General features: G+C 40.7%; 2 protein-coding genes across 4 annotated transcripts in view; both read left to right on the top strand.

Annotated features, from left to right (window-relative positions):
- Positions 1 to 4,871, top strand: part of TUT7 (terminal uridylyl transferase 7) — a 66,983-nt gene extending 62,112 nt beyond the window's left edge. For all 3 annotated transcript variants that reach the window (XM_024753815.1, XM_024753818.1, XM_024753816.1), the window contains one exon: positions 2,211 to 4,871. In XM_024753815.1, coding sequence (XP_024609583.1) covers positions 2,211 to 2,278 — 68 coding nt within the window. In that variant the 3' untranslated portion in view covers positions 2,279 to 4,871. The remainder of the gene's footprint in view (positions 1 to 2,210) is intronic.
- ISCA1 (iron-sulfur cluster assembly 1) lies at positions 3,334 to 19,665 on the top strand. The gene is made up of 5 exons (XM_024753798.1): positions 3,334 to 3,396; positions 7,820 to 8,008; positions 15,049 to 15,102; positions 17,808 to 17,913; positions 19,370 to 19,665. The coding sequence occupies exons 1-5, from the start codon at positions 3,334 to 3,336 to the stop codon at positions 19,516 to 19,518; spliced, it is 561 nt and encodes a 186-aa protein (XP_024609566.1). The 3' UTR covers positions 19,519 to 19,665.
- The last annotated feature ends 833 nt before the right edge of the window (positions 19,666 to 20,498 follow it).

Raw genomic sequence — 20,498 nt, 5'->3', positions numbered from 1 at the left:
TTACATTAATATCTATATATTATATATAATTATATATAGATACTTATTATATATATTATTATATATATACTTCCTTAATATCTTCCTCCAGTATGTCTTGTCTTTCACCTTGTATCTATTGCCACTTCAGTTTTTAATTTTGAGATAATCAGATGATTGGTTTTCCCTGATTAGTTTTCATGGACATGTGATTCATGATTTTAGGGTTATCTTTCAGAAATTCTTCCCTAGCCTGAGGTTATAAAGGTATACATCTGTATTTTTTTCTATTAGCTTTAAAACCTTATTTTTCCTATTTAGATCTTTAATCCATCCAAAGTGTGTGTAGAATATGAGGTGTAGTGATCTAAATTTTTGTCCTTCAAGTGAAAAGCCTGTCCTCAATACTTTGTGCAGTTCAGAATATCAAAGATGTGTATTTTTGACCAGTAGACACTCCGTGGTATAAATATGGTATTTATACACAAGCAGAGTACTTTGAATCTTCCTGACATAGCACTCATTTTTCACTGTGAGTTGACTATCTAGATGTCCTGCTTCGAAAAGTTTGCTTTTGGAGGGCATAAGTTTATAGTTGCATACTTAATATTTTGGCTTTGGACATTTTAGAAAGTATAGTTTAAGCAAAATGAAAATAAAAGCCATTTATACTTGTCCCGTTCTAGAGCATTAACTATTGTTTAGGTTTTGGAGGTAAAATCTTCCCAGCTTTTTACATCAGTGTAATGATAATAGTTAGCATTTATTGAGTACTTTCTATGTGCCAGTTTCAGTTGCTTTACATGTATTAATTAATTTAATCGTCACAGTAACTCCAAGGGGGTAGGTGTTATTGCCCTTATTTTACAGATAAGGAAAATGAGGCGCCAAATATCTGATTGGTAGGGTTTTCCCTTTTTCCTTTTTTAATTTTTAGTTTTAATGGAAATATTATTCATGTGGTTTTATAAACTGCTTTTTTCATGTTATTAATTATCCTCTGCATACCTAATAATCCTATTTTGTTCACGATATACTTAGTCATATCACAAGTTCTGGACATTTGAGTTGTTTGCATACTTAAATTATTGTAAGGTTTGTATGAATATTCCTTTACCAAAATTTCTACCTACTTCCCTGTCCTTCTGCTCTTCCTTCAAACAATTTGGTGGTTAGGAATTGGTATCTTGTTTGCATTTCTTTGATTACCCATTGATATTGAGTATTTTTTTGTGCTGTTTTTTTCTCTTTCATATATTGCTTTTTCTTTCACCAGCTATCTATTGGTGTTCATCTTTTCTCTATTGATTTGTAACTTCTTTAGTACTAAGCATAGAAAGCCTTTTTCATAAATAAAATATAATGTGATGTACTTAGGAAACTCTTTCCCCACCCCAAGATTGTATAAATATTCACTACTTCTTATACTTTGACTCTCTTATATTTAATTCTATAATTCATTTGGAATTAGGTGGGGAGGAAAAGTATGATGTGAGGAAGGAAACTTATCTAACCCTTTTCTTCCAAAATTACTTATTTGACACAATACCAATTATTGAACAATCCATACTTTCCCCCATTGATTTGAAATGTATGTAATCAATGTGTATAACCTTTGTTATATACTACTTTCTTACAAGTAATCACTTAAGAATTTCTCAGTTTTCTTGCTTCGTTGATCTATTTGTTTAGACTCCAGAACAGAACTTATTAACTGTTCTGTGGTATGCATTTAATTAGCAGTCTTTATTTCTGTCCTTCACCTGTAAATATAATAAATTTCCTTTTTTTCTTTTAAATCAATGACTTACGGCTACAATATCACCATTCACAGCTTCGTGTCTTCAGAGTAATGATGCAAGATATATATTTCTGACCAAAGTATTCTTTGCAATCTATTCTGTTTGGTTGCAGATGCAGAGCAGAGCCTTTAAAAGTTCACCTGGCCTTCTGTACCAATATGTAAATAGTGAGCATGCAAATGTATTAAAATGATGTCACTCTAGCAACTCGTCTGCATTTAGAAAGAATGTGACGAGGCTTATGTTTAATAGATAATGTTCTATATATACCTTTTTACAATATATCTAGCCAAATTACTTGATTCAAAACAAGGGACCAGTATGAAAAGTTTCTGTGAATAATTAACAATAAGAAGTAATTGTATGGCGTTTACGATAAAGTGAGGCTTGTTTCATTTATGTTGGGTTTTGTTTTTTCCCCTCCTCTAGGTAGCCTTTCCAGTAAATATATGACTCAGGGAAAAGCCTCAGCGAAGAGGACCCAGCAGGAATCATGAGGGAAGGAAAATGCCGCACTCTAAATGGCCACTCAGGCGTTCCTATTCACTTTGAAAATTAGGTTCATTTCACAGGACACAGCAGCATAGATCAGGCTTCAACTTAACATTTAAGGGAGATGTCCGATTTTTTTTTTTTAACTTAATGAAATTGTTAATGAGGAAAAAAATTTTTTATATAGTCTTACCTACTACAAATCCCTGTAGATTTAAGGATTTTAATAGAAAGCCATGATGTATGTATTGAAGACAGGTTTTAAAAAAAATGTAATTATGGGCCAGTATTCAGGAATACAATTTCATGCTTTTTAATTCTTTCAAAGCACACTAAAATTAGTGTGCTGATGAACTCCAAGTAAATTAATCCTTTTTTTCCCTTATAAATCCTTTTTGTTTGTTTGTTTTGAAGAGGGGAAATTATATTTATTGTTGTTGACTGAATCCTTGTGTGAAAGCGTGTCAAATATGTGTGAACTGCCACTACTGTATTTACGATTTACAAACCTTACTTTATTGATATTTGTAGAAGAAGTGATAACGTGAACATGAGTACCTATTTATGTGAGCCTTCCGTGGATGAGCAGTGCCACTGAGGGGCTTTTAGTTTTCTTCCCTCTCTAATTTTAAGTAAGTTGACATATAACTACTATGGTCATAAAAATGAAGTAAGGAAAACAAGAGTCCTGTTTGCTGCTAAAAACATTTTCAAAGGAAAAATGACAAAAGTAATTTTTACTTTTTATGATATTCAGAAATTAGGGTGGAGGACTTTTAAAATCCCTGATTATTAAAGAGGCTATCTCTGCCAGTCATGAGTTTGATTGGTCTGACTGGAGCCCTCCTGGAACTGTTTCTCTAATTCACAAGCCCTTCAGAAGTAGTACATGGTCTAAACTATGCCTCGGTTTATTTATCATTTTCAAATAAAATCACATTTTCAACCTGTAACTTTATCCATATTACTTTCCACTGAGAGTCCTACATTTCCTGAGGAAACTAGGTCAAGGATTAAGGGCGGTACAGATCTGCTCCTCTTTATCCCATGTTCCCTTTACATGTGCTCATTCGATCTGGTGTTTATTGACACCCGACGCCTGCCAAGTCGTGAGAGTGTGCCAGTAAGAGGCACAGATTTATGGGGGGTGAATGCATAGGAAGGGCTGCAGCAGGTGCTTGCTGGGCAAACGTTCCCAGATAGAAGAGGGCTCAGAAAGTAGCATACCTTGTGTGCCCTTCTTTTAAACAAATTACTTGGAGACATTTTCCAGCTAAAAAAGAACCATATCAAAATTAACTTTAGAGGGGAGTTCCCTTTGGCTTAGTGGTTAGGATTCGGGGCTTTCACTGCTGTAGCCCAGGTTCAGTCCCTAGCCAGGGAACTGAGATACTGCAAGCCACGCGGGGCAGCCAAAAAAAGAAAAAAAAAATTAAGTTTAGAGTAGGGAAGTTGTGGTAGAAAGAATTAGGCATTATTCCTTACTCAGTTTTGAATGAACTGAAACTCATGAATCAACAAGTAAATTAAGCACCCTGGGCTAAAACTGCTCTACCTGACTTTCCTCTGCTGCTCCTCTTTTCTTCTCTTGCCTTCGCACATGAAAGTCGACTGGACACGTAATTCTTGTCACTTTCTTTGGAAAGACTGTTGATGGCATTCTGTTTTCTTCTGGCATTGTAACGAGATTGGGGCCAACCTGATTTTTGTTCCCTTATAGGTTTTATTTTTCTGCTTGGATGCTTCTGTGTTTATTTCTCCCTGTAACTTTTGTATCAGTGACATTTGTCTGAAACAAAAGTGAATCCAATGTCTCTCCCCACCTAAGGTTTGTTTTTTTTTTAATTTGAGAGAATATCTATATTCATAATTTTAGTTCTCAAAAATACTTTTGTCTATTCTCAAATGCCTCTCCCTATCATCTCTTTCCTTTCCGGTTAGGAAAGCTTGTCAAGTTTAACCTCCACGTGACTGGCTTGATTTTTAGTGTCATTCTGCTGTTTGCTCTTTCTAACATGAGGTTTGTTATTGCACCTGTAACTTTCTTGAACTTACCTAACCCACCACCTTCCTTTTCCTCTCATTCTTTTAGTTTGTTCTTATTATCTTCCTTTTCATAGAAACCATATTTTCATATCTCCTTTGAAGAATGTTGAAAGTTTCCTACATTTTATTCTGATTTCTAAAGTAGATTCTGCCTAATGTATTTGATAGCTTTTTGATTTTCAGTTCGTCACACTGAATCAGTGGGACGGTGACTAGTATTTGCCAGCAGACCTGGATAATGTATTGCCCTTGGTTCTCTTCACTCCCTGTACTTGGATGCTGGTCACAGCCCCTTCTCAGCACCCCAGCTGGGGGACAGGAACATCTGCTCCATGCTGAGTCCAGTTTCCAGGGTGTGGCTATCTTGCAGATGCAGCTGGTCTGTCTCTCACAAGCTGCAAAAATGCCCCACCACCAGGGTTCTCCCTTCCTCTTTCTCTCAAGAACAAAAATATGAAATCCATTTTTTATATCCCCGATCTACACTTTTTAATCTCTTGCTCAGTGTGTACAGTAGCAGGAATGTGCATACTTAGAGATGTTATTAAATGTTCTCAGATAACTTCAGTTTATTCAAATATGTGTGTGTGTGTGTATATATATATATTACCCTAGTGGAAAAAATCCTGGGTAGATAAGTCAGTAGGGTTCAGTATTATGGCAAAAAAAAATGTTGAAAGGAAACAGAATTTAACAAACCTCCCTAAAATTGCAAAGATGTGCTCGGTACTTCTTTTTCTTTGAAAGCAGGCTTGTTTGGACAGCAGCAGTCAAGAATTTAGCACACTTTGCACTGAGTGGAATTCTAGGCTTAATTAGGTTCTGGCTCTGCCATTATTCCAGGTGAGAGTGTGGCAAATCCCTCTGACCTTTTAGCAGTTCATTTTCCTTGCCTGTAAAATGGAAACCATACCTGCCCTTCCACGGTAGTGAGGATCAAGTGCGGTCTTACTAAGAAAACACTTTTTTAAATGTCTAGAACCCTGAAATGAAATCCTGAAGTGCAGTGTTGAACATTTTCCTATTGTAAGTTTTTAACCTATTAGTGGAAATCTAGAAGTGGTTACAGCTTGGGACCACTTCAACAGTCTCCACACCCGCCTAACTTCAACACCACACAACAGCTGCTGCTCTGAGATAAAGGAGCACACATTTTTTATATAGTCATGAAGACACTTTCTTCTAACATGCCAGTTTCTTTCAGGGATCTGCACCATTTTCAAGTAACATTAGGTATGCCTGATCCACTGACAATGGCTGAGCACATACATGCAAAACAGCCAACGTTAAAAACTGAGTAGTGTGTATTAAATAGAGGAAAGAAAGCTATTAGTCATACACAGGATCCTCAATCAGAAAATTTAGGACTAGATTTTTTAAATAGTGTCTAAGGCACTATACTAAAGGGCTTGAGTTTAAGCATCATTTATAAAATAGCCATGCCAACGCTCCTCTGTGTGGCTCAAAGTAGTGAGGCTCCAATGAGATAATGTGCTCAAGGGTTCTTCTGAAACCTGAACAGTGCTACGCAACTGTGTAACATTTTTTCAATAATTGATAAAAATACATGGCATCTTTTTTTTACATTTTTGTTAATAAACTTTATTTTTTAGAGCAGGTTTAGGTTCACAGCAAAATTGAGCAGAAAGTAGAGAGTTCCCTTATGGCCCCTGCAGCACACCAACCTCCACCACTGTCCACATCCTGTACCGGAGTGGGACATTTGTTACAATCCATGAACCTACATGGGCACATCATTGTCACCTGGAGTCCATTGTTTACATTAAGATTCATTCGTGGTGTAGCACATTCTGTGGCTTTGGACAAATGTATAATGACATTGTATCATATGAAGTATTTTCAAAATTCATGGCATCTTTGAATATCTATTACCAATTAGCACCGTTTATGGAGTGCTGCTGTGTGCTGTGCAGTCTTCCAAGAGCTTTCCATTTAATCTTCATATCTTTAGGAGACAAGGCATGAGAAGGAACGTGATCACCCACCTAGTCACAGATCACCACCTTGTCAAATCACCCACCTAGTTAAAGATGAAACCAAGAGACGATTCCATACTACCTCGCCTAATCCCACAGTTTCTTCTGTGCACAGCGGGGCTTGGAAAACAACTATTCTCTTACTGTCAATGCGATCGCGTCTCAGTAGCAGAGAGAAAATTACTTAACTAATTCTGAACTATCCAATCCTGTAGGCTCTAGAGGATGATAGATAAACTGGGTTCTAATAAACACTTCACACTCCGCCCGTGGTGGTGCGCGTGGCGGGGAGCAAGGGGAAGCCCTCGCCCAGCCCAGCCCAGCATTTTAAAATAAAAATAAAAAACACTTCACTGATTAGTTCTTTCCACGTCAAAACACTGAGCAAGAATCCATCCTCCCCAGCAAGACTCCACACAACCTCCTCCTTCCTTTTTCCCTTTAGCACTTAGAAATGCCGCCTTTCTTTTTTTTTTTTTTTTTTTTTGGTACGCGGGCCTCTCACTGTTGTGGCCTCTCCCGTTGCGGAGCACAGGCTCCGGACGCGCAGGCTCAGCGGCCATGGCTCACGGGCCCAGCCGCTCCACAGCATGTGGGATCTTCCCAGACCGGGGCACGAACCCGTGTTCCCTGCATCGGCAGGCGGACTCTCAACCACTGCGCCACCAGGGAAGCCCAAAATGCCGCCTTTCTTGATGTTCTCCTCCCATCTGCTGCCCCTACTGCACTTCTCTCCTACCAGGATCTCCAATTCTTCCTTGGACCTTCCGTTTACCAGGCTTCCTGTGTATGCCTTGGGTATAGTGCTGGCTGCACAATGCCTGGGGCTCAGGAATGTTTGCCGAATTAAAGGACAGAAGTCCCTGAGCAGCCACAAGATCTGACAAGTAACAGGTATTCCATCAAGCTATCGACTGGTACTTGCTATAAAAGTATTCCCCAAGCTGCCCAGTCACATCTTACAGTAAAGCTGGATTCCAACCTAAAGCAAACATTGTGTTAGTATCATATTTCAACATCCCAAGCAGCTTGGGGAAAGGCGGGGGAGAGAAGTAGGATGTTTATTGAGAATCTGCGGTAATTCTACGCTCTTAAGAACTGCGAAGCTGGACCAAAAAGGAAGACGGAAACGTATGTAGCTGTCCGGGCCTCGAATCCATTCCGCACTTGTGAACCGCACCTCCCCGGCCGGTAGACTCCTCTGAGCTCTTAAGCGGCGGGGCAGCACCTTGCCCAGAAGGCAGGGCGTGGAACGGCGCGCCTCCGGAGTCCACAAGTCCGAGTTCTTTCCATGTGCCCCAGTCCGGCTTGAGTCAGCGCGCGTGGATCTGCCGCAGAGCTACGACCTTGCCCTCGACCCCTGTGTCCCGCGTCACATGACCACGGCCCGGGCGCCAAGCCACGCTCTCCGCCTGTCACTCATACGGCCCGCCCCACGCCCGTCACTCATACGGCCCGCCCAATGGCGACGGCGTGGGCGGTCCCACGAGGGGCAGGGCCTAGGGCGCCGTGCGCCGGAGCTTGTGGCGTCAATGCGCCCGCCGTGTCCATGGAGAGAGGCTGAGGTGGCCGAGTTCCGGCCCGAGGTATCGGGGCGCCGGGAGGGCGAGGATGTCGGCTTCGTTAGTCCGGGCCACTGTCCGGGCTGTGAGCAAGAGGAAGCTGCAGCCCACCCGGGCCGCCCTCACCCTGGTGAGTGGCTGGGGCGCGCGACCGGGCCCGTTATATTGGTTCACCTTCGCCCCCGCGAAGGGGGGCACGGTGGCAGGGCACAGCACGGCCGGGCGGCGGGACCCCTGACCCGCTCCGCAGCCGCCGCATCGTCCCCACGCCCGACTCGCCTCTGCTGTGGAGATAAACAAGCGCGGGCGGGGCTGCTCCTCGGGAGCCGGGCGCCCGGGAACTACGTTTCCCAGCAGGCCGCGCGCCGCCGCGTGCGGAGGGGGGAGGGGCGGCGCGAGCGCGGCCCCTTGGGGGTCAGGCGCGGCTTTTCCGGAGCTTGGGGTTTCGGAGGGTCTTGCTGCGGCAGCAGTGCTTGAGGTCGCGGGTTACTTAGAGGTCTTAAGTGCCAGGTGCCGGGCGCAGCTGGGTGAATGAACCAGGGTTCCTACCCTTGTGGCGCTTGGGGAGAGCCGAGCCTAGCCGAGCCTGGCCGCAGGACCACAGTGTGATGCGGCCACACCGGTGAGAGCGCGGAGACAACAAAGCCCACCCCCTTGCAGAGATCGAGGCTGCAGTGCACAAAGGGTTACTTCCTGGTGTCTGGGGTTGAAGAGGCTTTGAAACGCACTCTGTGCCTCCAGGGGCCCTAGGCTGTGGTGGCTCTAACAAAGGACAAAGAAGGATAAATTTCCACCCTGAGTGAGTTTACAGCGTTCTCTGGGTGAAAGGTCAAACACACTCAAAGGAAACTTGCTGCAGGTACTTACAGAACTTACTGTGCATGCTGGATCCCCGACGTACTGCACAGTTTTGTTTTGTGTTTTAAATTCACATAAAAGTAACCACTTGTAAGCGTTCGATTCGGTGGCATTTAGTACATTCACAGTATTGTGCAACTGTCACTTCTATGTAGCTCCAAAACACCTGGCCCCAAAAGAAAACCCCCCTGTCCATTAAGCAGTCACTATTTGCAGTTTTGAAAGATTAATTTCATAGGAAATCTTATGATCAGTTCAGCATTCTTCTCACACACACCCCACTCTTGGTAAAGAAGCCTTTGTGCAAACATTCAATTCCTGAAGACTGGGGAAAACAGATTAAATTGAATCATGGATTCCGTTCAATTTAATGCCATAAGAAGCCCTGTTGCCGGAAAGTTCGTTTCAGCAAAACAGGAGAAAGTCATGATGAGGTGGAAGAATATATTTTTATAATGGGTCACTGTTTTAGGTGCATAAGGAGGTTATCCTGTTTTTATGTGATACTGTATTCTACATTCCTTTTTTCTGTACCATCAAGCCCATTTTCCTGTCTGAAAGATACACCGTCAAATCTTAGAATTCTCCAAGATTTGAAATCATAAGAACTAGAAAGTACTACTCATACTTTGCGTCTCCTTTCAATCTCAGTAAAAATTATTCAGAAATCAAAAGAATTCTACCACTGGTACTGATAGAGCCAGGAAGAGTCAGAAAGTGTGGAGACACTTTTTTGCCTTTTCTTTCTCCACCATTTGGCATGGGTCATACCCTTTCTCTCCATTCCTACTTAGTCATCAGACATTTGAGACTACGTTTCCCACCCTCTTGGGACACAGTCATGGGCCAGGCCTTTGGCACCTCTAGAAATTACTAGGAACAATAACCCAGCCCACTTTCTCAGACCTGCTCTCAATCCATGCTTGCTCCTTTATGCTTCATTACCTGTCCCGGCTTACCAGGCCAATTCTGCTACCAGCACTGCTTTGTCATGTCAGTTCTCAGTTCACAAGGGCTCTGTGTTGCCTTTGATCAACATTTCCAATTAGCATGCAGGAGTTCATTGTCTGAATTTATCCTCCTTAACTGTCTAGCGGACTTTAGTCCCTTTCCCTGTGATCTTAGCTGGTGCCAACGCACATCCCTGTTTCTTTCCACCAAAGGTCTGTGGTAGCAGGCTTGCAGTTATTTTAATCCTGGCATGTGTTCCTAGTCTTAACACACTGGCATGCATGTATCTGTGCTTAATTTACAAGTGTTTTTGCAAACGTTTAACACCATGTTCATTTAAGTGCAAAAGCAGTGAAATCATCAAAGGACTAATGAGTGAAGACAGATGAGAGCAAATGAAATGAGATAGTTCAATGAAACGGGTAAGAAGAGATGATGAATGTTAGCTAAGTATATAAATTTTGACATCAGGAATTCAACATGTTGCAACCTTTGACAAGTGCTGTACCTGTGCAGTCTAGTCAGTGAGAGGTTAGGAAAAGGTGTTGATGAAATAAAAGCATGATTCCATGTTTTCAGAGCCAAATTACCTGTGTTAACTGATGTTAATCCAGGAGAGGATTGGTAGTTTGCTGGAGAGAAAGACTTCAAAGACTGGTCACAGGCACTTTTATGCAACCAGGGGTGGGTCCTTGATAGAATAAGGTTTCAACCCACCACATCAAAGTCAGTACCCTTCATCCAAGGAGGATGACATCCCCCTTCCCTACTTCCCTGCAGACCCAGGAATTGCGAATGGAATTGTATGTATAGGAGCCAGAGTAAAATATGACTGAAGAACTTGAAGATTTAACACTACACTGCAGGCAGAGGCCTTTATTTCCATTGTTGTACAAAGCAGAATCATTGCAGCCCTAATTAGGGTTAGGGATATACCCACAACTGTCCTAAAGCTCAACCAAAGATGTGAAGATTAATGGTACATAGCCAGCATCATTCTTGATGCACAAGAGAGAAGTTAATTCATTACATACAGTGGGTACCTTAGGGCTTAATTTCTAGCAGCTCCTGGTTGAGAAGGGTCTGGAAACAATATGATGTTAAATACATGGGGGCTCAAGGAGAGAAGCCCCAGAAGTCCTTTGGAACAGTGACCAAGCTGTAAGATTGGTATATGGAGGCAATATAAGGGGCATTACACAGGAAACAATTGGAAGTAGCCTGAATGTCTAACAGTGAAAGGCCAGTTAAATAAGTAAGAGTAAATCCTGTTGGCGAGATATGTAGTCATTGCAAGTAATGATTTTTTTTAAAGGTTTTGGAGTCATAACTCTTAATTCTTTGACTTACTAGCCCTGGGCAAATTATTTAATCTTTAATACCTAAATCACAGAACTGAAAGAATAAAAAGATGATGCATATTAAGCACCTAGAAAGTACTCAAGAAACAGTGAATATATATGTATGTTAGTTACTATGTATCAAATGAGTAGCATGTTAAACTTTCAAAAGTAGGCTACAAAATTGTGAATATATACTATGATTACCTGCATGTACAGGAATAGGCAAAGACAAAAGGGAAACAGCATCATAATGCCATAGCTGTTAAAGAATGACTCAAACAAAATATACTGAAATTTATTCATTGGCTGCCCTTTATCTACCACCTTTTAAACCTTAAAATGCCAGATTTACAATGAAACAAAACTAGGTTATAGTTGTTGGCTCATGTTTAGTATACATAATCGTGGAGTTAACTTCGGGTTTTAATCTTGTTTCCTTAAACAGCAAAAAATGAAAATTGCCTGGGGAATGACTAAGGAAATGCAGTATTGAGGATGGAAAGTTTCTGCTACAAGGAATAGAAATGCTATGGCATTGGATAAAGTAAAAGTATGTTGCTATGAAGTAGTCAAAAGATTCGTTTATCTGCAGTGCCTTCTCCCATAATTTCAACCACAAAAACAGACTAGAAGTCTTTTTTTTTTTTTAAGGCCAAAATATCTCACTCAAAAATACTCTTTCACTTGAAAGAATGTCTTGTTCTGTGATACACATATGAGAGCAATAATATTTCATTGAGTTTCAAGAGCCTCTTGAATTTTATTTCACTGGCCAAATCTCAGGTGAATTAGACTCATTGATTATACATAACTTTCTTGGGTGGGTATGGGTAACTTAGTTGTTTGGGGGAGTATGTTGAAATTGGAGGGCCACTAGGCTTGCAGCATGTTGTTTTGTTGAAGTTTTTATACTATTTCCCAGAATGATCTTAAGTCCCAAACGTTCCCCTGTTTAGTCATTCTGACTTGTTCTGAAATTCAGATCCATTGCTTGGAAAGTTCTAATAACCATATCTTTACCCTGAAGTGGACTCTCAGCAGGGTTATACAATATCAGTAACACTCCTCCCAGTGGGGTATATTGGATTATTGCCTGACACTAGGAAATTAAGACATGTTTTGGTTCCTGTAAAGACATGTTTTGGTTCCCAGGCACACAGGTAATTTTTCTCTTAAGCCCTTTTCAGTATGAAATGTTGAACATCAACCACTTTGTGGTAAGTGGACCACTCTCCATGAATTGCTTTTGTTTGCTGTTTAAGTGTTTTCTACTAAGAGTTGAGAAAAGAAGGAAATATATTGCTTTTGTAAAAACCAAATTAGATAATTTAGAAAGTCACATGAGACTCGGGAGTTCCCTGGTGGTCCAGTGGATAGGATTCGGCGCTTTCACTGCCATGGCCCAGGTTCAGTCCCTGGTCAGGATGAAAAGAAACACGTGGGGCAGCATGGTATGTGTGCCCTGAGCTTACACCTCCCATCTGCTGGCAATAAACCAAGGCTCCACATCAGGTTGGACTTCCAGTGAGTATTTTCCCACGGCTGTGCCTTTTTTTTTTTAATTTACTGGAAATCTTTTGATTGTAATTTGACAGTAATTAGATTAATTTCTTCAGGACTCACATGGGAAATATCACCATGAAAATTAGGAAAGCTAGTTTTTACTGGCAATCATTTAGAAGTGTAACTAAGCATTTTTTAAAAATTTTTTCCATTAATATCTCTCTAACTGTTTGAGGTTAACATACTGTGATCTTAAAAAATAAATAAATAAAAATAATTCTCTGCAGAATTTCCTCCTTCCCCCCACCCCCCCATCCTATTCCCTGTCGTTGATCTGCTTGGTTCCTGTTCTGATAGAACTGTGGGAAACGGCCTTTATAAACCACCCACTGGTAGTGATTTATTTAACTTTTTTTTTTTAAGTGACACACAATAAGAAATACATACACACCGTATGTTAATAACTGAATCAAAGTTTCACTGTTTAGTTTATCAAGTGCAGTGCACTGTTCTGTGATTTTTGTTTTTGTTTTTTGGCTGTGTTGGGTCTTCGTTGCTGCGCACGGACTTTCTTTGGTTGCAGCGAGCGGGGGCTACTCTTCGTTGCGGTGCGCAGGCTTCTCATTGTGGTGGCTTCTCGTTGCGGGGCACAGGCTCTAGGCGTGCGGGCTTCATTAGTTGTGGCACCCGGGCTTCAGTAGTTGTGGCACGCAGGCTTCAGTAGTTGCGGTACATGGGCTTAGTTGCTCCGTTGCATGTGAGATCTTCCCAGACCAGGGATCGAACCCATGTCCCCTGTGTTGGCAGGTGGATTCTTAACCACTGCGCCATCAGGGAAGTCCCTGTTTTTGTTTTTGTTTTTTTAATGATAGTCTCCACCTTTTACATTGGTTTCATGACTTTTCTAAATTTGTCCAGGCTCTGCTTCAGAATCTCCATCTGGCCAAGCCCCAACCAGGCAGGGTGAAAGAGCACACTCAGGCCATCCATCAGGTCTGTACCCCCAGCACAGGCAGGTTGGCAGGTGGATTCTTAACCACTGCGCCATCAGGGAAGTCCCTGTTTTTGTTTTTGTTTTTTTAATGATAGCCTCAACCTTTTACATTGGCTTCATGACTTTTCTAAATTTGTCCAGACTCTGCTTCAGAATCTTCATCTGGCCAAGCCCCAACCAGACAGGGTGAAAGAGCACACTCAGGCCATCCATCAGGTCTGTACCCCCAGCACAGGCTTGAGTTCTGGCTACGATTACTACCTAGTTGTAGGTCATAATGTCCACTCTGAGATTTCACAAACCAGGAAAATGCCTGTATAGAAAACTGGAGGACCGGCTCAGCATTGCCAGCTAGAGGAGCTAGTGAAACAAAACGTAGGAAGGACATGATCTCTTCATGATAATATATTCTCATTGCTATAATAATAGCTGGCTTATGTTGAGCTCTCTGTTCCTGGCGCTATTCTAAATGCTTTTCATGAATTCGTTCGTTTAATCCTCACAAGAATCCTGAGGAGGAGGGACTTTTATCCCTGTTTAAGCCAAGTAATGGGCTGGGACACAGCTAGGAAGTGGGCCAGGAATGCCCTGGGACAGGCTTTCTCCCTAACAGCCTCCTCAGGAAATTGGGGTTTGTAATGCTGATCTACGCATGAAGTACATTGAGACGTTTTCTTATTTTTGAGGACAACTGGGCTTGGTTAAACGTTTCTTCTGAAAACTCTTACATGTTCTTGTTTCTATTATTGACTAGCTTAGTTCTGAGCATCATCTAGATGCTCAGATGCTGATGTAATAATCTCTGTGGATAGGGACTTCCCTGGAGGCCCAGTGGTCAAGACTTCGTGCTTCCAATGCAAGGGGCGCAGGTTCAATCCCTGGTTGGGGAACTAAGATCCCACGTGCCGCGCGGCCGAAATCAATCAGTTAATCATCTCTGTGAACATTTGGTGGGACTGGCACGAGAGGCACACTGGGTTATTTGATGCTGGTAACACTTTTTCCTCTAGGTGTGCGTTTTGATGGATCTGAAATAGATTTGGGGTAAACAGGATGAGCAATAGAGTTAATAATGATCAATAGGAAAAATGCCTGAAGGTTGGCTTTCCCAATGTGGTACTTGATATCATTCATTGACTGTCGAGTGCCTTCTGTGTGTCAGGCAATGTGCTTGTTGCTGGGCATAAAGTAGGAATTCGAAACAGATGCTGACTAGAAAAATTATATTTGTGATGTGAGTAGATAGTACCACAGAGATTATGAGAGGGAGCTGACCTTGACTGGGGGGTGGGGCAGGGGATGAAGAGGATGTTGCTAGTAGATATTTTTTAAATGCTTTTAATTGAGTAGAGTTCATATGCTTGTGTATGCAATCCACAAGGTACTCTGGTGAGAATGGAACATAAATTCACCACATGAATTTGCTAAAGATAGTCTTGAGTTGTCTTAAATACTAGGAAATATAAGGCTGAAGAAGGCAAAGTTTGTAACTAACAACTTAATAACCTTCCCTTTTTTCAGACACCTTCAGCAGTAAACAAGATAAAACAGCTTCTTAAAGATAAGCCTGAACACGTAAGTAAAACCAATCAGACAAATATTCAGTAAAAAATTGAAGTTGTATTTTCACAATGAATTTATCTTGTGATAAACAGTGTGCTTTCATTAATTAGGGGTTTTTATTTAAAAAGTAAAAAATGCTCATGATTTTTAAATGCAAGTAACACAACAGGGTATTATGAAAAGGAAGTCACTCTCTCGCCCCACATTCTTTATTCATTCTCCCTTCCAGGAGGCTGCCTCTTCGTGTCCTTGCACAGATCATCTGTGCATTTTATTACCTAGACCAAGGTTTCTCAGCCTCAGCACTGTTGATGTTTTGGACTGGATAGTCCTTGTTGGGAGTGGATTGCAGGATGTTTAGCAGAATCTCTGGCCTGTGCCAGAGTTGTTACAACCAACACTAATTCCCTGAGGGGAACCACTGGCCTAGACTTTGCTTGTTACATTTGCGTGTGTGTCTCTTTTCCTATTTAGGTGAGAACATACCACACACACTGTGGTTGCACTTTGCTTTGCCCCTAATAGTATAGCTTGAAGATGTTTCCATATCCTTACATAAAGATCCTTATTCTCTTTGTGGCTGCATATACTAGTGTATTCCGTTGAACAAGTTTATCTAGCCAGGCTCTCATATTAAAGGTCTTTTGGGTTGTTCTCATTCAGTGCTTCCACAAACATTATTCAACAAATATTTAGCATCTGTAGTGTGTCAGGCCCATTGTTCTGGACCTGTAGGCATAGCTTATTTCATCTACATAAGCTGTATTCTTAGATGTAGAATCGTTGGGCAAGGGGTGTGCGTACCATCTTAATCTTAGCACATTCTTCACTGCCTAAGAGATACTGTAAATGACTTCCAAGACTATTAATATTCAATAATTAGACTACAGAGTAGTTTCTAAGTTCCATTGTACAACCTGTATTAACAGTGTAACAGGAGTTCGATCATCTTCCCCCTAAGAATTATTAAATCTAAGTATATCAGTGTTCCAACTCAATTCCAACTAAATTTGGGTAGACGAATGACTAGAGTGTAAACTGACCAGTTGACACAATTCCACTTTTGTAGAGTTGAGGGATGTCTGTTCGTTTTGACATGAAAAGTGTTGAGCAAACACTTCTTCAGGTGGTCATTTGTGGCATAAGCAATCCCTTTTCCAAACTCCAGTTACCTAAAGCTGTATTTTCACATACTCTTTAAGTGTCTCTCTATTCCTAATAGTTGGACTTCCTGCTTGTTTGAGTCTTCCCTATTTGCAAAGATAAAAATTAAGTTAAACAAGTATTTATGACGTGTGCTCCAGAATTTCAGCCAGGCACTTTATTATTTATCATGTTGAATATGTGAAATTCCCTCACACATTCTCTAAGCTGTCACTGTGAAGGTGAATAAAGCTATAGTTCTGTCTCCTTGTTTGAAGACAGAAGAGAATACTCTGAATGCTTCAACTCATCAAAACCACCAAACATCTTAACATCTAACTCATGCTCTTCATCAGGTGTCTTCCCACTTTATGTTTGCTTTCCTGGAGCTAGCACATGTTACTGCTGTTCAGGGAATCAGGATCTGCTTGCTAAAATGATACTTATGATAATGCTGTATACGCACACGAAAAAGCAGATAGGACTCAAGAATAGATAGAAATTGGGTAGATGTTAGAAAACTACATTGAGGTAGACATTGGTATTTTAAAAGTGCTGTCTGGTCACTTTTTAAACTTCTTAACGTCTGTGTTGACTGCAGTCTTTTGCTTTCTGGTACTTGAGATCAAGTTTACAGAATTAAGGCCCCATGTCACGCAGAGGCAATGTGATTGCCAGGTGATCACCTATGAACCTTGGTGAACCTAACCATAGGGAAATATCCTGGGAACATCTCACATGGTGAGGTGGAGCAAAAACATTTTTGAGAAAGTCCAGTTTTCTTAGGTAGTCATCTCTGCCATCAGATATTTTTTTCCTTTTTTTTTTTTTTTAGAAAAAGGTGATTATTCAGTTTTGGAATTAAAACTCTTCCCTTAAAAATGTTATTCCCAGAAGAAATGGTTAATAGTAATGGTTAAGTAATAAACATGCTTTAGGTGTAGTGGAATATTATGTAGGCATTAGTTGCAAGTGATAATTACAAAAGCTAATTGCATGGGAACATGATGTCTTAAGTGGGAAAAAAACAAAGCAGAGAATAAATTTTTTATTTCTGCTCTAATAAAAACTATGTTTAGGGAATTCCCTGGCAGTCCAGTGGTTAGGACTCTGAGCTTTCATGGCCAGGGGCATGGGTTCAGTCCCTGGTTAGGGAACTAAGATCCCACAAGCCGCGTGGCACGGCCAAAAAAAAAAAACCCACGTTTAGATTATATATGAGACAAAGACTGAAAGAAAATAGGAAAAAACACACAAGCTCATTTTTAGGGTACTGGTGACTGTAGTTTTAGGGTGCAGTGTTCCCTCTGTATTTCTTTCTTCGTATATAATTGGTTTTTATTCTTTTTGGATCCCTGCCAATGTTGTAATGATATTTGTACAGTAGTTAAATTTTTTAAATGCTAGTTTCCCATTCTGCTTATACTTCCTAAAGGGACTATTTATAGCCAGAAATCTAATATTTATCTTTTAGCTTTTGAAGAAATGAATATTATCAAATAGGGCTTTTATTACTATAACTGTTTAATCTGTACTACATTAAAACTAAGTTTATTTTTACAATGCCTTTTCAGGTTGGTGTGAAAGTTGGTGTCCGAACCAGGGGTTGTAATGGCCTTTCCTACACTCTGGAATATACAAAGACAAAAGGAGACTCTGATGAGGAAGTTGTTCAAGATGGTGAGTTTTACGCAGACTTTTTCTGGACACTTTCTTCTCCCTAAAATGCTTAGCCTTGTGTAGCATGGAGAGTAATGATGATAATAGTAAGAAGGGTGTATATAGTGCTCACTGTAAGGGAGGCATGGTTCGACGGGCTCTCATATATTAACTAATTTATACACAGCAACTAAATGAGAATGGTACTGTATCATCCCCATTTTGCAGATGAAGAAACTGAGGCACTGAGAGATTAAATATGTTTGCCTAAGGTCACACAGCCAGTAAGTGGCCTTATGAACATTTGAACCCAATCAAGTTCACTCCAGAGGCTGTGCTCTTAGTAACTAAGTGATAGATTATTGGATAAACTTGTTTATTTGTTTCAGTTATGAAAGGTTATCATTGTGTGCAGAAAGATTTTAAGATGATAAAACTTCAGAATGAACCAGCCACTTTGGTGTGAAGCATCTGTGTCAAATAAGTAATGTCATTTCCTGCTTTAGAAGAGTCTATTTCCAAATTTCAGTAAAAATTGCAGTGCTTTAATTATAGTTTGCCCCTCCCCCCCAGTCCCTGCCCCTACCCAATAATCTGATAAAATCTATTTAAAACAAAATAAATACTGCCACAACCTCAGGGGAGTTTCAGCGTGCATGGGTTCTGCAGCACTGGCTTTGTGTGCGCCATTAGCCAGTTTTCATGGGTTCTTGATGTGTATTCTTTTTATTGCACTTAAGTTACTGATCAATAAAGACATTTGTTAATATATTATTTTTAAAATCAATATGTAAAAGTATCTTAAACCTGAAAGTTTTCATCTTAAAGAAGAGATCTAATAAAGATAGTTCATATTTAAGTAATGATGCAGTTTTTTATAAGGAAGAAAGCTTTCTTAATCCATTAGTATTTACGAAGGTTCCCACCTCTACCAACTAGTTAGGTAGAGATAACTAGGGAATTATGTTATTATCAGTTTTCTGGTCCATAAGCAGAAAAACAGAACTGCTTGTACTGATTCATGATTTAGTCTTATTAAACTAGCCCATTATATCATAGTCCTTTGTGTTTCTCTAGGCTTGGCAGTGTGTTGTGTGTACAAATGTCATTTCAGGATTTTCGTTAATCTCATTGACTCCATCTTTACAGAACTCTTACTGAGAATATACACATTTTCTTCATGTAGCAAATTGAAGTATAGCGAAGAAAGGCAAATTCTAGTTTTACACAGAATTGTCATGGAATTTGCTGTACACAACTGTCTAGCCTAATACAATTGTTTTTGACATGGATTATTTTGTAGGAAAGGGGACAGAAAACTGAGCACTGCATCCCTTAAAGGAAATAATGAGACAGATTCAAAAGCCTCTTGTTTGACGTTTGTTAGTGGTTACTATTTGAAGTTCAGTTGTGCTTTGAATCAGCAGGTTCCATGGGATGGCAGGCTTTATATGACTCATGTTTTCTTCTCCCCCAGGAGTCAGAGTGTTCATCGAGAAGAAAGCACAGCTAACACTTTTAGGAACAGAAATGGACTATGTTGAAGACAAATTATCCAGTGAGTTTGTGTTCAATAACCCAAACATCAAAGGAACATGTGGCTGTGGAGAAAGCTTTAATATTTGACTCCTCAGGACTGCTCGGGCTGTAGGCCCCAGGAGAGCTGTGGAAGCTCTACGGCTTATTGAAGAAGTCATAGGACTGTCGCATGCTTAAGGTTTGTAACATATGGCTGCCTTACAAGGAAAATAAAGTGATGCATTTGAAAATGAAGCCAGTGTGTTAGATTCCAGAAGAATTGATACTTGTGTCCTTTATAGGGGACAGAAAATGAGAATCTGTTGCTCTCTTTGTGTCATTTTTCTGATCTGTAAAGAAAAAAAGTTTTACGCTGCAAGTAAATTCTCCTTCCTGCATCCTTTCTGTTAGAGCTAGTTTCATGGAAGTTGCCTTCCTGGGGGAATTTCAGAAAACATATTCTTAATAGGTGTAGATTGGTGGATCTTTTGAAAGGATTGAACGTACATCTCCCAACAAGATGGATTTTAAAATTCAGAGACAGGAAGTCTTGACTCCTGGTGTGGTGTGGTGGTGCATTGTTTTTCTACCTAAACTGGGCACAGCGTTTCTACATTTTTATCTAAAACTTCATTGTCTGATACCTCATTTGCTTACCCTGCAGCATCCCCAGCCATTAAAGTATTGGACAGAGATTTCCTTAACTGTAGTGCAGAATAGTTCTGAGTGATGGGATCAAAAGGTAAATACTTCACCCACCTGTTTTTAAGTCCATTTCTTTTGCCCACCCTAAGCGTCTGCTCGGATGTGGGATCTCAAGCGGACTTAGATCCTTTTAATCAGAAGGTCTCTTAAAAGCCATCTAGCCCATCCCCTCAGTTCTATACCCTGGGAAGCTGAAGGGCTTTTGTCCCCCCTCACACTGCAGGCTGGGTAGGGGCACAGCCGGGACCACCCACATCTCCCCATCTTGTAGGTGACATGCCAGCCCTGCGCTCCGAGGCAGTCAGTGAAGGTAAACGGGTGGTCTGGCTTCTTTATCTGGTGAACATTTGGATGAGATTTCTCTGTAGTTTGGAGAGTGTATT

This window comes from Neophocaena asiaeorientalis, unplaced genomic scaffold, assembly GCF_003031525.2.
Source record: "Neophocaena asiaeorientalis asiaeorientalis breed wild unplaced genomic scaffold, Neophocaena_asiaeorientalis_V1.1 scaffold220, whole genome shotgun sequence".
Taxonomy (NCBI): domain Eukaryota; kingdom Metazoa; phylum Chordata; class Mammalia; order Artiodactyla; family Phocoenidae; genus Neophocaena; species Neophocaena asiaeorientalis.
This window is presented reverse-complemented; position numbering and strand designations above follow the sequence as displayed.